The sequence below is a fragment of the Denticeps clupeoides genome, chromosome 20, assembly GCF_900700375.1.
Source record: "Denticeps clupeoides chromosome 20, fDenClu1.1, whole genome shotgun sequence".
Taxonomy (NCBI): domain Eukaryota; kingdom Metazoa; phylum Chordata; class Actinopteri; order Clupeiformes; family Denticipitidae; genus Denticeps; species Denticeps clupeoides.
In genome coordinates, this window is record NC_041726.1 from 7,464,252 (window position 1) to 7,481,942 (window position 17,691).

The following is a 17,691-nucleotide window of genomic DNA, read 5'->3' on the forward strand; positions in this document are numbered from 1 at the left end:
GTGCGGGTGGTGGAGCCGGACGGACGCAGCGGCGTTCTTATTGTTTCTGAATGAAAATTTCAGGAAATGTGGACGTAGTCACGCGTTGTACAGGAATTATATTTAAGTGCCATTGGCGCATGTTGTTTTTTTTTTTTATATTCCGTGCAAATGTTGCACGCGATAATTTAATTACGCGTTTATTTTGTGTACAGTATTTATAGCCAAGGCAAGTTGCCGCTCTGCTCAGGCTTGGAGAGTCGAGGCCTGCCGAAGCACCGCCCGTCGATTTTAACAAAACCCGGGAGAGCTCGCCCCCTACACGGATTAGCCGCCTGGATGTAGCCGCGATTCGTCCGCACGTCCCCCGCTCCCGAGGAAAAAAAATCCGCCGCGACACACAAGACCAAACTGGGTTTAATTCAGATGGGGCGCCACGTCTGAAAGGTAGCCGGAAATTTATGGACAAATTCGAATACGAGCCGCCAAGTCTTCTACAGCGTCGTTTTGAGAAACAAAAGGAAAAATGTCCAACGGGGCTGCGGGAAGCGGGGGCTTGACTTGGGTGGTAAGTGGCTACAACAATTTGATTTCCTCTCGATTAAGGCGCCACGCCAGCTCGCCCCTGCGCGGAAACCGCGTTTTGGCGAGGGCGGCGGGTTATTTCTGTCAGGAAAAGTGCGCTGCTGCTCGGGGAAAGTCGCTTGTTAGCCTGAAAGCTAACAGCCGCCGGCTAACAATAAAGCTGAGCGGCTAACAGAGCCAGAAACGAGCCGCGCTTCGGCTGCAGGGGAAAAAACATATTAGACGTGTGCAAATATGGTGCATTAAATAAATATACGTATTTAATGTGTACGTATTAGTATATTCGGTCCTTAAAGGTGACATACAGCCGCTACCACGACTTTTTTCTCCCCCCCATATATTAATTCTAAACCACATTTCACACTTTGAGCTCTAATAACGATAGAGGTTTACGTTTTCAGATTAGTGCACATTTGTCTGGGCTTTACACTACGCCTTAACGCAACTTGAGACAAGTGTGACTTTTACACAAGTCAGATTTGGCAAAATAGTGAGATGGAAGCTGATATCGATTAATTCAGCGCTCTGTAGATTTTTTTGGGTATGTTTTGCATAGTTCTGAGGACGGGACCATCACGCGAGCCAGTTGTGGTAAAATATATTTCATTTGTTAGATAAAAGTCATGCAGCACTGTGGTTAACAATGGTGCAGCTGGTCCAAAGATGGGAGTTCTAGCTCTGGGTTCTACTGGTTCCAGCGTGCCAACTGGGGGGCTGGATTAGCATAACAACTACAACAATCAGGAGCAGTAAAGTCTCAGTGGGCTTCGGCAGAATGACGACCCCCAACCTTGGACTATAATAAATTAAGGAAACCTTGGCAGTGGAGGTTAAAGGTCCCCTATTACGAAAATTTCACTTTGTGAGATTATTTCACATTAATATGAGTCCCCCTAGCCGGTCTATGGTCCTTCGGTGGCTAGAAATGGCCACTAAAGCATTATTTCCACCAACCATCATGGCTTCATTGTCTGAAGCATTGCAGTTGCTCAGTGATTGGATGTAAAAATGAGCACAAATGTTTTTTTTTTTTAGTTCCAGAGAGGTAATTTTTTTCTGTAAAAACATGACTTCTTGTCCGTGCCAAACATTGTGGTTGGAGAACGGTGTTGATGGTGTCATTTCCACGAATGCCCGTCCAACATAGGCCGCTCTCCTCCTCATTAGCATTTAAAGCTACAGACAACAAAACGACGCGTCCTGGGGAAATCTCATTGTGGTACTGGAACAAAGTGGCTGTAATTCTGCACAAAGACTGAATTTCAGAACACTTCAGATAGAGTATACAGGACACTTAAGACTGATATAAAAGCCCAAAAAAATCATAATAGGGGACCTTTTAAGAGATGAACCCTCCTCCCCTCCAGGTTTCATGAGAGCCTTTTTTTTTGTCATTGTGATATACAGCCTATCACAGCACAGGGTTACACAAAATGTGTCCTGTGCAATTAACTATCCATGAAACGCGCCCAGCGAGCAGTGCGAGGACAGTTCAGGATTCGAACCCGCAACCCCTCGGTTACAAGTCAATACCAGTGTTGGTGTTAATTCGTACATTACCATGATCCATAGCAGGTTATTTTTAAAGAAAGTATCAGCCATTAGTCCAATTTGTGTAGTCAGACCCTCCAGGCGCTAGTCGGATGACGATCCTGAATTATCTACAAGTTAAGTGTGTTGATCAGGGACCGCTAGGCCCTCGCCGCCTGTATTAATTTTCTGGGAACAGTGTGATCTCCACAAGCTGCTCTGAGCCGCCTTGTTATTTGCGGCTTTACACGCCGTGTTAAGAGCGTCTTCATCGAGAAAGTTGACAAAACATTGATCAGCAGTGCTACTCCCTCGTCCTTAAAGGCCTTGTGGCCAGCTTTAGTTATTCACTTGGATCAGATTTCTTTTGGCCATGGGAGCAGGGTGAACTCGTTCAACTCTTTCAAACACTGCAGTTTTTGCAGTTTGCTTTTTTACTTCAAGCTGTGCAAATGTGTGTAATCACAGACCCTCTTTGATAAGAACAATGCTGCCAAGAAGGAGGAGACCAATGGTGCCAGGAGTGAGGGTGCCAAGAAGGATGCCCCCAAGAAGATGTCTGTGGAGCGTGTGTACCAGAAGAAAACCCAACTGGAGCACATCCTACTCCGCCCAGACACGTACATCGGTTCGGTAGAGCCCGTCACCCAGGTGAGGAGCAGTAAGAACGGCGGTCACAGTACAGTGTCAAAAAAAAATCTTGTACTGGCACAACATCTTACAAGCTTGTTTGATGTAACATGTGATCCCATGTAGGGGTGGGAATTGCAGGGTGACCCAAGATTCAGCGCAGATTCCACCATACTACTGATTCAGTTGCCCATGGCAATGAAACAGAAAAAAAGTATGGCAGTTCAACTGAAGCATGTATATGGAACACTATCATATTGATAAGTGAAAAAGAAAAGTGAAAGAGAAGTGATTGTCATTGTAAACGCACAGCACAGCACACGGTGCACACCACGAAACGTGTCCTCTGCTTTTAACCATCACCTTAGTGAGCAGTGGGCAGCCATGACAGGCACCCGGGGAAGAGCGTGTGGGGACGGTGCTTTGCTCAGTGGCACCTTCGCGAATCGGGATTCGAACCAGCAGTGTCTTGCTCAGGGACACGATGGTTGTAAGTGGGGTTTGAACCTGGGTCGTCTGGTTCATAGGAATGTGTCTAAACCACTAGGCTACTACCACCCATTTGGATGGTCTTTGTTCAAATGTGTCTTTCATTTTCTTTCCTTTTTTTGCAGCAAATGTGGGTTTTTGACGAGGAGATCGGGATGAATTTACGAGAAATCACTTACGTCCCCGGGCTGTACAAAATCTTTGACGAGATTCTCGGTGAGTGGACGTTTGTCTGGGCTTTATTGCAGTTAAAGTACTAATGAAGCCTTTGTGGCTGCTGCTGCGCTCAAACACTCCCATAATTGGGAAGTCAATACGTCTCATGAAGTGATCTCCCCGGACCAGTTGCAGTGTTTAATGAAGTTGGCTCATCAAGTTGTAATGGTTTAATAAAGCCTTTATATAAGTTAAGTTTGCAGCTGGAGTACAAATTTTTATATGTCATTCTCACAGTCTGCTGCGCAATCATTAAACAGAAATGAAAGCCTTGATATATGATTCACGTTCCTTTTCTTTTTTTTTTTTTTTGTCCACATTGCAGTAAACGCGGCTGACAACAAACAAAGAGACAAGAACATGACCACGATTAAAGTCACCATTGACCCGTAAGTCTGTCTTGGGTTAAAAAAATGATTTTACTTTCACAGAAGCAGGCAGGAGGATGACTTTCTCATAAGTACAGTTAGTGCTATTTGTTGTGGAAAAGGCCTTTTACAGCAGAATTTTCCCCGCGTGTGAGAGGATGAGGAGGGAAAATCTCCCCTTGGACTTTGGTGGATGGCTTGCGTGCGTTTTCTTTCCCCCTTTCCTCCGGCGGGTGTCAGGGCTTCCCTCTTGTTAATGGCCCTGGGAGAATCCAGCTGCAGAGGAGCTGGGCTGCTCTAAGATGTCGCCCTTGATAAGATCCCAGTCCAAGCACTACTTTATGCAGCCTAATGGCGAGGAGAGGAGAGGCCCGTCAGCTACATGGCTGATTAGCATCGGATGTCGGCTGTTGTTGGGGGTTCTGTCTTTGCGAGGAATTTGGAGGAAGTGTGTGTGTGTTTGTGTGTGTGATAATGAGGTGTCTCTGGAAGACGGGTGCCTCATTTGGCATGCGCTTCACCTCTAGCGCTCCACGGCCAGCATGCCCTTCACAGGTCTCCAGTGGACTGGAGCTTCATATTCCCGACCTGATCTGTGTTACTGCATGTGTGGCTTCTATTTTAATATAATTATCTTTTTTCTGCTCAGCGAGTCCAACACCATCTCGATTTGGAACAATGGGAAAGGCATTCCTGTGGTGGAGCACAAAGATGAAAAGATGTACGTCCCGGCGCTCATTTTTGGCCATCTGCTCACGTCCAGCAATTACGACGACGATGAGAAGAAAGTCACTGGTCAGCATCTTTTTCATGAAACATAATAGAGATGTATAATATATTCATTACGCCTGAAGTGAAATAAATTTTATGTTGATGATTATGGCTCATGAAATTCAGAAGACTAGCAGTCTTCATTTATACAGTCAATATTTGGGGCAGAGGTGGCCTAGCGGGTAAGGAAGCGGTCTTGTAATCAAATCATGAACCACCAAGGTGCAACTGAGGAAAGCACCGTCCCCACACACTGCTCCCCGGGCACCTTTCATGGCTGCCAACTGCTCACCAAGGGTGATGGTTATATGCAGAGGACACATTTCATTGTGTCACCATCTGCAGTGCTGTTTCACAATAACAATTACTTCACTTTGACCCCCCCCCCCCCCCACTTTCAGTATCCATGTGTACATGTCTCAGTATATTTCCATACACCAGCTAAATTAATTCCCGGCCAATGCAGCTCTGCACTTTGGGGGCAGTGGTGGCCTAGCGGTTAAGGAAGCGGCCCTGTAATCAGAAGGTTGCCGGTTCGAATCCCGATCCGCCAAGGTGCCACTGAGGTGCCACTGAGCAAAGCACCGTCCCCCCACACTGCTCCCCGGGCGCCTGTCATGGCTGCCCACTGCTCACTCAGGGTGATGGGTTAAATGCAGAGGACAAATTTCACTGTGTGCACCGTGTGCTGTGCTGCTGTGTATCACATGTGACAATCACTTCACTTTAATGTAATAATGTAACGTTCATAATATTTGCCTGGTTTTGCAGGTGGCAGGAATGGGTACGGTGCCAAACTGTGCAACATATTCAGCAACAAGTTTACTGTGGAGACGGCTTGCAAAGAGTACAAACACAGCTTCAAACAGGTGCACATTGCTTCTGGTTATTTAATCCTGTGCAAACCATTTTGATTCACGTGCCAGTTTTTAAAGTTCTCTTCAAATTTTTGTTAGGTTGTGTGTAATGTAGGCAGGTGAGTAGATGTTGATTTTTTTTTATGCAATTAAAGCTTGCCACAGGCGGGGATGAATTCATTTTTGGCTGTCTGGGTGGCACACGGTGACGTCTGTTGACACTAATGGGATTTTCTGCACAGAAAGGAAATGCACTGCGTAATTCACTCTGCGTTTTTTTTTTTTTTTTTTTTTTATTCACCATGTCAAGAATTTATTAATGATTTGGTAACAATGGTCTTTCACTTTATTGCAGACCTGGCAGAACAACATGACCAAGACGAGTGACCCCAAAATCAAGTATTTCGATGGGGACGACTTCACCTCCGTCACATTCCAGCCAGACCTGGCCAAGTTCAAAATGGAAAAACTGGACAAAGACATTGTGGCTCTGCTCACGCGCCGGGCCTACGATGTCGCCGGCTCCTGCAAGGGCGTCAAGGTCATGCTCAACGGCAAGAAGCTGCCTGTGAGTGAAATCCTACCTACCAGACCCTAAATCGCAAATGGGTGGTGTTTGTGTGTTACTTATCCCTATGGGCAAGGGCAGAAAAAAATATCGTAATGCCTCCTTCCTCCTGGAGGCAAGCCCCACCAAAAACGTTTCCAGCAAGAACAGAAGTACAGCACCAGGCATGAACGACTGTGGCAGTTTGTGGGGTTGTGATGATAATATTGTTAACTGAAGTGAACCTGCCCTTTTTTTTTTATTATTGTTAAATAATAATAAACAGCAGACCAGCTCCACAGTTTGTTGCATAAATTAATATGCAGTATTGTGAGGTTGCTTGTATGTCTTTGCTTTATTTTTTTATTTTGCATATGTCAGTATGCTTTGATCGATATGGTTTTGCTTAAAAATAAGCATTTTGCCCAAACTCCAGATTCTGCACACACCCCATCCTGCTGTTGCGTGTACGACCATGCCTGGCAATAGATGTGACATGTCTGTACTCTGTCCTTCCAGGTGAATGGGTTTCGCAGCTATGTGGATCTGTACGTGAAGGACAAGTTGGATGAGATGGGCGTGGCCCTGAAGGTGGTGAATGAGGCGGTGAATGAACGTTGGGACGTGTGCCTCACTCTGAGCGAAAAGGGCTTCCAGCAAATCAGCTTTGTAAACAGCATCGCAACGACCAAGGTACCCTTTCTCATGCCATCCTAATTCAGCCAGAGTCTCCATGATGCGCAGTTTAACCTACAAAAGTTCCTCTCCCTGTGATTCTAGGGTGGGAGGCACATTGACTATGTTGTAGACCAGATAGTCACTAAGCTCATTGAAGTAGTAAAGAAGAAGAACAAAGCTGGAGTTTCCGTCAAACCCTTCCAGGTTTGGATGTTCTCATAAAAAAAAAAAACTTCAAATGCCGATTCCAGACCTTTTATTTCATTTTCTTTAATGCAGGTGAAGAACCACCTCTGGGTGTTTGTCAACGCCTTGATTGAGAATCCTACATTTGACTCTCAGACTAAGGAGAACATGACCCTTCAGACGAAGAGCTTTGGCTCTAAATGCCCCCTGTCTGAGAAGTTCATTCGAGCGGTATGGGTCTTGCCTAGCCATCTCCATGCTAGAACATTTTAAACCTTGGACATTAGCTAGCAAAAACAACCCCGTGAATGTTAACTCGACGTGGGTCGGTGGTGAGTAATCTGCTTCTGCCTCTGTTCAGGCCACCAACTGTGGTGTCGTGGAGAGCATCTTGAACTGGGTCAAGTTCAAAGCTCAGACGCAGCTCAACAAGAAATGCTCCTCGGTTAAACACAGCAAGATCAAAGGGATCCCCAAGCTGGACGATGCGAATGATGCCGGTACTTTTTATGGACCTTTTTAATCTGTACACCCTCTCTTACCAACTGTGTTTTATAATGGCGCCAATAGCAGTTTAAAGCCAATGGGGGCCAATGTTTTGGCGGGGGGTGGAGAACCAGGTTCAAACCCCACCTACTACCACTGAGTTCCTGAGTAAGACACTTAACCCTGAGTGTCTCCAGTGGGACTGTTCCTGTAACTGCTGATTGTAAGACGCTCTGGATAAGGACGTCTGATAAATGGCGTAAATGTAAATGCGATTATGGCCAGTATCTATTGATTAATTGCCCATCTGTCTCACTTCAATGTCTGCTGCAGGTGGAAAGCACTCCTCTGACTGCACTCTAATCTTGACTGAGGGAGACTCGGCCAAATCTCTGGCCGTGTCCGGGCTCGGCGTGATCGGAAGAGACCGCTACGGTGTTTTCCCACTCAGAGGGAAGATCCTCAACGTGAGAGAGGCTACACACAAACAGGTGAGCTGTGTGTTGGCAGAGAGTGAAAATTAGTGTCATATTGTCATATTTTTAATTTCATTCAGTAAAACTGTAATCTAACCCTGCAGATCATGGAAAATGCTGAGATCAACAACATAATAAAAATCGTGGGGCTTCAGTACAAGAAGAGCTACGACGACCCAGAGTCGCTCAAGTCGCTACGCTACGGCAAGATCATGATCATGACTGACCAGGTAACACAGTCATTTTGAGCTCATAATAAAACCTCATAATTGCTAACTTTTTAATAACACTTGTATCTGAATATTGTCACAGGATCAAGACGGATCCCATATCAAAGGGTTGCTCATCAACTTTTTCCACCACAACTGGCCGTCCTTGCTGAAGCACACGTTCCTGGAGGAGTTCATCACCCCCATTGTCAAAGTACTACTTTTGGCTACAATATTTTTACTGTTATAAAATAATATAATGGCGGCCCAATCTGATTGATGTTCATTGGTCTTGTTCACAGGCCAGCAAAAACAAGCAAGAGTTGTCCTTTTACAGCATTCCCGAGTTTGATGAATGGAAGAAGCAAACTGAAAATTATAAAACGTGGCATATAAAGTACTACAAAGGTTAGGGGTTTTTCCCCCTCCTCACAATGTCTATGAGGCATAACATTTCTTGGTTTTCTGGTGCTTGACCTGTAGTGTCTTTTTGCTTCTAAAGGTTTGGGTACCAGCACAAGCAAAGAGGCGAAGGCATACTTTGCAGACATGGAGAAGCATCAAATCATGTTTAAATATTCTGGCCCAGAAGATGATGCTGCTATTACCCTGGTATGTAGGAGATTTTTTTTTTTTACTGGCTCATCCTATGCATTTGACAGTCGTTCCACTGAAATATTGCATGGAATCAGTTCACTAGATCAGAATAGAGATGAGTTTGGTTCTGGCCGTTGATGTCTTTAAAGCAGTACAATGCCAGTGTGCAGGGCATCAAATGATGCAATATACACAAAATGATTTTATTTACAGACAATTAACAGTTTGCAGATTGTTTATAAGACAGATAATATGGAAGATGTGCAGATGTTGTGAAATGTATGGAATGTGTATGTCCAACAAAGCATTGGAAATGGAGCAGGATGAGTGATTGGGAGTGAGTGACTTCGTTTAGCCTGATCTAGTCAGATTTTGACTGACAGCAGAATTTATCTAAATGAACTTTCAGAATTTGTTTCTGCTTGTTTATATTAAATGTGAGTGAGTAGTTAATTGGCAAAATTGCTGAACGATTAGGCGTTTTTTTTTTTTTTTTGCATCCTGATTTCTTAAAGCAAAAAAATTTTTATGATCCCTAGAGAACATATATAAAGTAGTATCCTCACCTTTTCCTTGCTAGGGCAGGTCTTTGTCCAGCTCTGTTTAGAATTCATTTAGATTCATTACTGTGCAGTCAACCTTAAGTAATTGCTGTCTGTGTTGGACAGGCTTTCAGTAAAAAGAAGACAGACGACAGGAAGGAGTGGCTCACCAACTTCATGGAGGACCGGCGACAGAGGAGGATGCACGGCCTTCCAGAGGTGAGTCGCTTTTCTAACAGGCAGCGTTGTGTGAATCCTTACAGCCGACAAAATTGCATGCATTCGGTTTCAGATTCTTTTTTTTTTTTTTTTTTTAAGCCGCGTGGCTTTCAGATGCCGCCTCGCTTGGGATTACAGCTGTCAGATCACGATTAGCAATTTGTGTTTTCCTTTCCTCCCCCGAAGCAGTCTCGCTATTGAAATGCAAAGCAACTCGCGCTTTTAATGTTTCTTTACCTTTGTTAATGACCCCAGGCTGTAGAATCTGGTAGCTCGTCGTGTTGTGAGCTGGCAGATTAACACATCAGAGCCAATGAGCTGTTACATAAATATATATTTTTTTTTCCTCCTTCTTCCAGCAATACCTTTATGGCACACAAACAAAGCACTTATCCTACAACGACTTCATCAACAAAGAGCTCATCCTGTTCTCCAACTCGGACAACGAAAGATCCATCCCATCCCTTGTTGACGGTACGTTCTCAGCTCCATGCCCAGACTTGATCATTTGCTCTGTTCCTAGCAGAAGTCCTGTGGCTTTGAGGTGCTTTTGAAAAGTGCGGCTGATCGTACGAGGCAGGGTGATTTGGGATGGAACTCCGCCGAGGTGTTTGCAGACTCGCTTTCATGATTTCGTACCCACATCCAGGTCTAAAGCCGGGTCAGAGAAAGGTGCTGTTTACATGCATGAAGAGGAACGACAAGAGGGAGGTGAAGGTGGCTCAGCTCGCCGGCTCCGTGGCCGAAATGTCAGCCTACCATCACGGCGAGGTGCGTCTCACACAGAGCTTAAAATACGTTCCGAAATGTTTTGCTATCATTTTGTATTGATTTCCGACATCTTTTTTTTTATGGGGGGGGCTTGTGAACAGCAAGCCTTGATGATGACCATAGTCAACTTGGCACAAAACTTTGTGGGAAGCAACAACGTTAACATTCTGCAGCCGCTGGGTCAGTTCGGCACACGCATCAACGGGGGCAAAGACGCTGCCAGCCCCCGTTATATCTTCACTATGCTCAGGTCAGACAATGCTGTTTCTTTAATGTTACACATACATGACTGTTATTAATAAACTAATTCACAGTATTCACAAAAGTGATGTTACAATAAATTATACTTGTTCTTTTAAAAAAATGGTGGTAAAGGTTAAATAATTCCTACCCTTCATGTTGGTTGGCGGAGCTGTTGATTTTTCAGCTAGTAAATAAATGATCTTCTGTCACAAACCCACAGTCCTCTGGCCAAGCTGCTGTTCCCTCCCGTCGACTCGAACCTTCTGAAGTTCCTTTATGACGACAACCAGAAGGTGGAGCCAGAGTGGTACATTCCCATCATCCCCATGGTGCTGGTGAACGGTGCTGAGGGAATCGGTACTGGTTGGGCCTGCAAAATCCCCAACTACAACCCCCGTGAGATCGTCAACAATATCATTCGTATGCTCAGCCACCAGGACCCCCTTCCCATGGTACGTCCCCATGCTGCTGCTCAGTGAAATAAAATGCAGATGTGTATCAGACCATGTATTCCCCTACAACTGATCAATATTCCGAGCAGAACACTACAAGTGCATTATAATTGTGCTTTTAATGTCGTTAGATGAATTTGTACCACAGTCATTTTTATAATTCTTCTGGAATTTGTTCTCCGGAGCAATGTTTTCAGAAACATTGATGACTTTTGTATGCAAAGGTTTGTTCTACAGGTAATTTTGGACCATGTTTGTAGCTTCTTTTATGTTAACTGTTAAGTGGAACATTTACCGATGGTAAATATTAAGTCCCACCCTCATCTCCCAGCTTCCAAGCTATAAGGGCTTCAAGGGTGTGATCCATGAGCTCGGACAGAACCAGTATGTTGTCAGTGGGGAGGTGTCTGTACTGGACAAGAATACCATTGAGATAACAGAGCTGCCAGTCAGGACGTGGACACAGGTTTGTCATTTTATTCATTTCCATTTTTGTAAAATGAAAACATTTGCATGCAATATATTCCCCTGCCTCTCGCCTGTCTCCTTAGGCGTATAAGGAAACGGTTCTGGAGCCCATGCTCCAGGGCACCGAGAAGACCCCCTCGCTCATCAACGACTACAAGGAGTACCACACAGACACCACAGTGAAGTTTGTGGTGCGGTTGTCCGAGGAGAAGCTGGCTCAGGCTGAGGCCGCTGGCCTCCATAAGGTCTTCAAGCTGCAGTCTAGTCTCACCTGCAACTCGATGGTGAGCTGGAGGATCTTCTCCACCTTGCAATGGCCCTTTTCCCACAATGACTGACTTTGTCACGAGTACCTGAAGTCCTTGATAACTTGAAGAGAGCAGATGATTCATTTACATCTATATAATTTAACCGAAATTATATGGATTAAAAATATATATATTTGACCGTCCGGAGAGTCCATTGTTGTGTAAAGCTGTGCTAGTGTGCTGACCGAGTTCTCTTCCATAGGTACTGTTTGACCACATGGGCTGTATGAAGAGGTACGACTCTGTTCAGGACATCCTGAAGGAATTTTTTGAGCTGCGGCTGCACTACTACAAAATGAGGAAAGACTGGCTGGTCGGCAGTTTGGGGGCAGAGGCAGCCAAACTGTCCAATCAGGCACGGTTTGTCCTGGAGAAGATCGAAGGCAAAATTTCTATTGGTAAAGACTGTAATGCATTTCTACTTTTCTTCATTTGTTTTTATTTATCATAAAAAAATTTCCCTTATTACAAGCATCAGAGGGATTATTAGGATTAATTGTGTGATCACTATGTTAATGTTAATCCTGACATGACCGTGTTGTCCACAGAGAACAAGTCTAAGAGAGATCTGATCAGAATGCTGGTACAGAGGGGCTTTGAATCCGACCCAGTGGCCACGTGGAACAGAGTCCAGGAGAAGGTACAGGTTTACACGAGGACTTCAGAACGGCCCACCGGCTTTTTTATAACACTGTCCTCTCCGCTCTCTCTCTCCCAGTCGCAGGAGGAGGACGACCGGAACGGCAGCGACAGCGACAGCTCCGTGGCCTCCATCTCCACCTCAGGGCCCAACTTTAACTACATCCTCAACATGCCCCTGTGGTGCCTGACCAAAGAGAAGGTGGAGGAGCTGCTCAAGCAGCGAGACCAAAAGGTAACGAGCTGTGGAAGGCCCATTCTTGCATCAACCAGGGATACGTGATTCAGCTGGTCTACAGCATATGACTCTTTACTGAAAGCAACAGTCATAACCACATACAAATGTAGTGGCATCATTAATTATGATAATCTTGGCTCAGTAACACTGGCACATTCTGGTTAAAAAAGACATAATTTTTTGTTAAGTGTTTTTAGTGTTTAGTGTCATGACCTATGGTGAAGTCTTACACTTTGTTTTGGCAGAAAGGAGAACTGGGTGACCTCCAGAGGAAGTCTTCAGAAGACCTCTGGAAGGAGGACCTGGCGGTCTTTGTTGAGGAGCTGGATGTGAGTTTTAATATACAAACTTATGTGCAGCACTTTTTTTTTCCCCCTTTAAAATGAATGAAACTCACATGCAACACATCTCAATAGTCTGCGCCTGTTTGAAATCTGATAACTGAATTCTGAAGACAGAACGGAACAATATGGGGCTGTTGCTCTTGTTGAGTGACGTGTCTTTTGTTCTCTTCTCCAGCGGTTGGAGGAGCAGGAGCGGGAGAACGTTGTTCAGGGGAAGGCCGTGAAGCTGGTGAAGGGGAAGGTGGGGAAGCCGAAATCAAAAAAGATGGAGCTGGAGGAGACGCTGCCCTCGCCGTTCGGCCGCAGGATCGAACCCCAGATCACTCAGGCCATGAAGGCTGACGCCTCCAAAAAGATGACCAAAAAGAAGAAGGTACGCCTGTGTGTGTATGTGTGTCTGTGCCAGCCTCTCACACTGAAGGTAATTAAACAGTAATGGCAGGGTGGAGATTAGAATTTTTATAAAAATTTAGGCTGATACAGTAACTTCTTAGCTTGCTTTCTCAGACACTTTATGCTAATTTAAAAATGTTTGTGTGTGTGTGTGTATTGTCTTAGGGCGAGGCCGACCTGGTGGTGAAGATGGAGTTTGACGACGACAGTGGGCTGGGTGCGAATGGAGGAACGGGGGAAAACTCCCTCATCTCTCCTTCAGGGCTGGGAGCAGCAGGCAAACCCAAAGCTCCTCGAGTGAAGAAGGAGAAGAAGGAACCAGGTCAGAAAATCTTCACCTCTTCAAACATTTAACCCTTCCAGATGAGTAACGTCAGACTCTAATCCCAAATTTTGGGTCACAGAAAAAGAAAATATGGATCATTCATCTTGGAGCCTGCTACAGATTACTTGGCAGTTTGTAGCATCATGTCTAAAGGTTCAATGCCACTTTTGGCTACTAGATGACATTTCACTGCCATATGACAGACACATAGAACCTGTTGAACGTAGCTGGAAATAAGTTTCTTTTAATATTTTTCTCTATTATTTTATAGTGGAGCTTTAACAAGAGAGTGGTGAGAATTCATAGTAGAGAAAATAAAAATAATTGATGTGTTCTCTATTTGGATGTAGACTGGAGGGCAGAGGCTGTGAAGGGTTAATACCTTTTAAACTAACATCTTCATGTTCTTCAGGTACTCCTAGGGTGAAGAAGCCTCCAGCACCAAAAGGATCCGGTAAGAAAGTGAAGAAGAGGAACCCGTGGTCTGACGATGAGTCCAAGTCAGAAAGCGACCTGGATGAGAACGAGCCGGTCATTCCAAGAGACACTAAGTCCCAGAGAGCCTCAGGTGTGTGTGTGTCTTCTGCCTTAATGTCAGTGTGTTTCCCCTCAAATAGCTGCTAATGGAGACAGAAGATCAGGTCCAGTGATGGAGTGAAGTTTGTTCAATCACGAAATGCAGCAACATTTTCTCCCCGTTCTGCGGTTTCAATGTCAAACTTGAGAAGAGAGCTGGCACACTTTTCTTACGGTCCACTTCTGACAGACTTTCATCTCCACTAAAACCCACGAATATTTCTTCTGGGCTTTTTTTTACCAAGGTCCATCAGTCATTCGATCAGGTTTTATCATGGGCCCCGCGTCTGCCAGCGTCTGGCTTTTGACGTCTGATGTAACCCAGATGCAAGATAACAAAAATATTTTTTTTTCCCTTCTGCAGCTGCGAAGGCGAAATACACGTTTGATTTCTCAGAGGAGGAGGATGAAGCGGACGGAGATAATGACGGCGAGCCAGAGGACGATGCTCCGTCCTCGCCGGTCCGGTCCTACAAAGACACCCTTAGCACCCCCCAGAGCAAAGACAAGTACAGTAGCAACTACAACAACGATGAAGACGACGACGACATCTTCCCGCCCGCCAACATGTACGTATTCATAGTATTTACTCATTACTCTGCTCTGGAATGGAGCCGGTGATGGACCGTTCACGATTGCTCCTCCTCAGGTCTGCGTCACCAGCAAAGAAAAAGAAAGAGACGACGAGCGTCTTCTCCTCCAAACCTGCCTTCTCCGACAAGAGCAGCGACAGTGGTGAGCGTGGTCCCCAGTCATGGAACATCCAGTCATGCGAACATTCTCCAGGTTCCTCACGCTGAACCTTGAAGTGTTAATGTCCTTGTAGGCGACGGTTTGACACATCAGTATGTTTTGTTTTTTTCTGTCCCCAGATGGAGGCAAATCTGACAGTGATGAAGATGACAAAAACGAACAGGTCTTCTCCTCGTTCTCCAGTAGTTCAGTGTTCGACAAGCCAGCCCCAACCAAGAAAGGTATTTCCTCAAGTCACCACCAGGGGTCACCACATCACCACCAAGGTCATGGTCACAAACAGCAGGAGATAGTCAAATTATTAATTTTTGGCCAAGTGTTGATTGATCAGCTAAAGAGCTTGTTATTTTATTTTATTTCTAGCACCAGCTAAAAAGCCTTCAGACCCTGCTCCCAAACCTAGGAAAGCTCCGCCCAAACCCAAGAAGCCCGACACGTCAATCTTCGACTCCGATTCAGACACTGGGGTCCCCAAGAAGTCAGCACCAGCACTTAAAGGTACCTTTTATTACACTCAAACTAGAATAAACCTACTTTTTAAAACTTCTACTTATAGTTCAGTCCCAAGTCGCTGCTTCTTAGCTTTGCCGTGTGCTTATATAATACAGAGATTAACCCCGAGTCCTTCTCTCAGTTACAGGCAAAGGAAGGGGGAGGAAGAGGAAGCCGTCTGGTTCAGAAGAGGACGAGTACAACCCAGTGAAGAAGACTGTAAAACCCACAGCAGCCCGGGTACGTCCCAGTCTCCTGTTATATAACTGGTCCTGCACGAGTTCTCAGCCTGTTGCGGTTTAAAGAGAACTGGACTCGTGCGATATAATCTGGGATAAAAACAAGACTTATTGACATTTTAACACACTTACCAGCCAATCAAAACCAAGGGTTCTGTCCACATCATGCTTAGCAACGTAAAAATGACACTTCTATATGTTCTTGATGGCTACTAAGATTCTTTTCTAAGCTGTCTCGACCAAATGGTCACAGTGTGTGCATGAAGAGCTCCTCTGACCGTCAAATGCTGTTGTGCTGTGTTCGTGCAGAAGAAGAAAGCCCCTTCAGACGAGGACGACGAGGACGACATGGACAGGAACACGTTCAGCAGGTCTGAGGTGGGCGCACGGGATCGTCCAGGCAGGTCCAAAAAGGAGGTGAAATACTTTGCCGAGTCCGACGACGAAGAGGAAGATGACAATTACGACATGTTTGACTAGGTGCTAAACATCGGTCCATACACACACATACGTACACTCGCTTGTGGAATAACCCCTGTCCCGTCCCGCAGACTTTTGTACATTTCCCTCCCTTTTCAGTTTTATTTGACTTTTATTGTGATGTTTAATGCTTTCTACTGTGTAGGTGTTTTTACTTTTTTTATTATTATTATTGCATATACAGTTTTTTTTTTATTATTCATTGAAATGTATTTGTCCCGAGCGGCTTTTAGAAGTTTAGACAGCTGTGCTTCTGCACATTTTCACTGTTGAAAGTAAAATGTACCTTTTTGAGATGAACTTGAAAATAAACATGAAATGTAAATTATTTTTGAATTTTCTCCTTGTTAGAAAGCATCGGTGGCGTCCATTTCCGTCCTCCTGTTTTACCCGGATGTGGCGGGTCTGGGGAAAAACCAGCACGCGGTGCACATTTTAAAATAAATATATTTTTTATTACTTTTGCGGGAGGGTTCATGGTAAAAGGTAAACAGTATATGAATGCAAATGTACAAACAAGAAATGCTGAACGCAGTCAGGCTCTGACCTCCGACCTCCCACAAGATGAGCAGCAAAAAAAAAAAAAAAGAAAAAGCACATTTTTCAGCCCGCACCCGGTCGAACTCCAGCGCCGCTTTCAGCCATTCGGTTGTTCCACAAATGACTGAATTTGTACAAAACCAAATGACGTTTTCAGTGATTGGAACCTTTTCGCAAAAGCATTGCCAGCCACAGCTGAAGTCCTCCGCTCGGGCTTCTGTGGTCTGCCAGCGTGCGACAAGCTGCGGTCCCCGGGGGGCGGGGCCAGGGCAAGTGACGTCACGCCCCACGAAATGCCACATCTTCAGAGGTGGAGAGAAGTCCTGGAAGGTGGACGAAGACATTCTTCAGCTGTGTAAAAGACCAAAAAAAAAGAGAAAAACAAAACCTTCCAGAGGCGGAGAGACAGGCCGCTTCTTCCTGTCATGAAGATTAAAATATGTCCTCTGAATTGGTTATAATAATGATTCACATTCAGAAAAGTCCCTTATGATATGTGTTAAAACGTGGAGAGCACGTCTGCCGCTCATTTTGTCCAGTTTTAAGTGCTTCGTCGTTTTTGTTTTTTTTTTGCCTTCTTTTACTATAAAACTACTTGCGTTTGGAAACTAATCGACGTGGTTAATTGGACAAAAGCAACCAGGAGGGACCGTCGCAGCACATCCTGACGTCAAACGACACCCCGGCCCTCCCGGTTTCACCCCCCAAAGCCCGGCACGGTGGCTACAGTCGCCGTGGAAATAATCCACCTCACGCCGGCCCGGTTTATAGCGACAAACGTCTCTCCTTCCGGCTTCGTTACTGCACACACGGCTACTACTGCTGAGCAAGTGTAAATGTTCGCCAAACACTAGTCATTAAGTGGCGGCCATTAATAATCCACACTTTTCATATATTTCTGTTAATGATTTTTGGAGGGGAAATTATTGCACCGAACCACGCCGCGTATTTGCCCGGCCCCAGTGTCAGGCGTGGGCCTGGCGCGAATGTTCGCGCCGGGTGGTTGAAAAAAAAAAATCTCCTTTGCAAAGTCCGAAGAAGCAAGGCGACGGGGTGTCTGGGTGA

The 17,691-nt window shown here is 45.2% G+C and overlaps 1 protein-coding gene across 3 annotated transcripts; it reads left to right on the forward strand.

Moving 5' to 3' along the window:
* Nucleotides 1-12: 12 nt before the first annotated feature.
* On the forward strand, nt 13-16,414 carry top2b (DNA topoisomerase II beta). Of its 3 annotated transcripts, none has more exons than XM_028964488.1 (36): nt 13-547; nt 2,563-2,745; nt 3,339-3,429; nt 3,755-3,818; nt 4,447-4,592; nt 5,340-5,437; nt 5,781-5,993; nt 6,492-6,665; nt 6,753-6,854; nt 6,930-7,067; nt 7,198-7,336; nt 7,656-7,813; nt 7,903-8,028; nt 8,111-8,221; nt 8,310-8,415; nt 8,510-8,619; nt 9,273-9,365; nt 9,725-9,839; nt 10,015-10,136; nt 10,238-10,386; nt 10,600-10,831; nt 11,163-11,297; nt 11,383-11,583; nt 11,810-12,005; nt 12,156-12,247; nt 12,326-12,481; nt 12,730-12,813; nt 13,004-13,201; nt 13,387-13,543; nt 13,959-14,114; nt 14,487-14,691; nt 14,772-14,857; nt 14,995-15,141; nt 15,239-15,373; nt 15,510-15,607; nt 15,916-16,414. In XM_028964488.1, exons 1-36 carry the CDS (start codon nt 506-508, stop codon nt 16,084-16,086), a joined length of 4,929 nt encoding a protein of 1,642 aa, XP_028820321.1. In that variant the 5' UTR covers nt 13-505; the 3' UTR covers nt 16,087-16,414. The 3 variants fall into 3 exon arrangements, with proteins under 3 accessions (XP_028820321.1, XP_028820323.1, XP_028820322.1); XM_028964490.1 differs by having other exon boundaries at nt 14,995-15,096; XM_028964489.1 differs by having other exon boundaries at nt 2,578-2,745.
* Nucleotides 16,415-17,691: the final 1,277 nt, after the last annotated feature.

What these genes read in the sequence shown, in the direction of transcription:
- top2b (XM_028964488.1), top strand. Translation starts at nt 506, where the DNA reads ATGTCCAACGGGGCTGCGGGAAGCGGGGGCTTGACTTGGGTG. An exon ending in TTTCCGTCAAACCCTTCCAG is followed by an intron (nt 6,855 to 6,929) that starts GTTTGGATGTTC and finishes TCTTTAATGCAG; the next exon opens with GTGAAGAACCACCTCTGGGT. An exon ending in CTGAGAAGTTCATTCGAGCG is followed by an intron (nt 7,068 to 7,197) that starts GTATGGGTCTTG and finishes GCCTCTGTTCAG; the next exon opens with GCCACCAACTGTGGTGTCGT.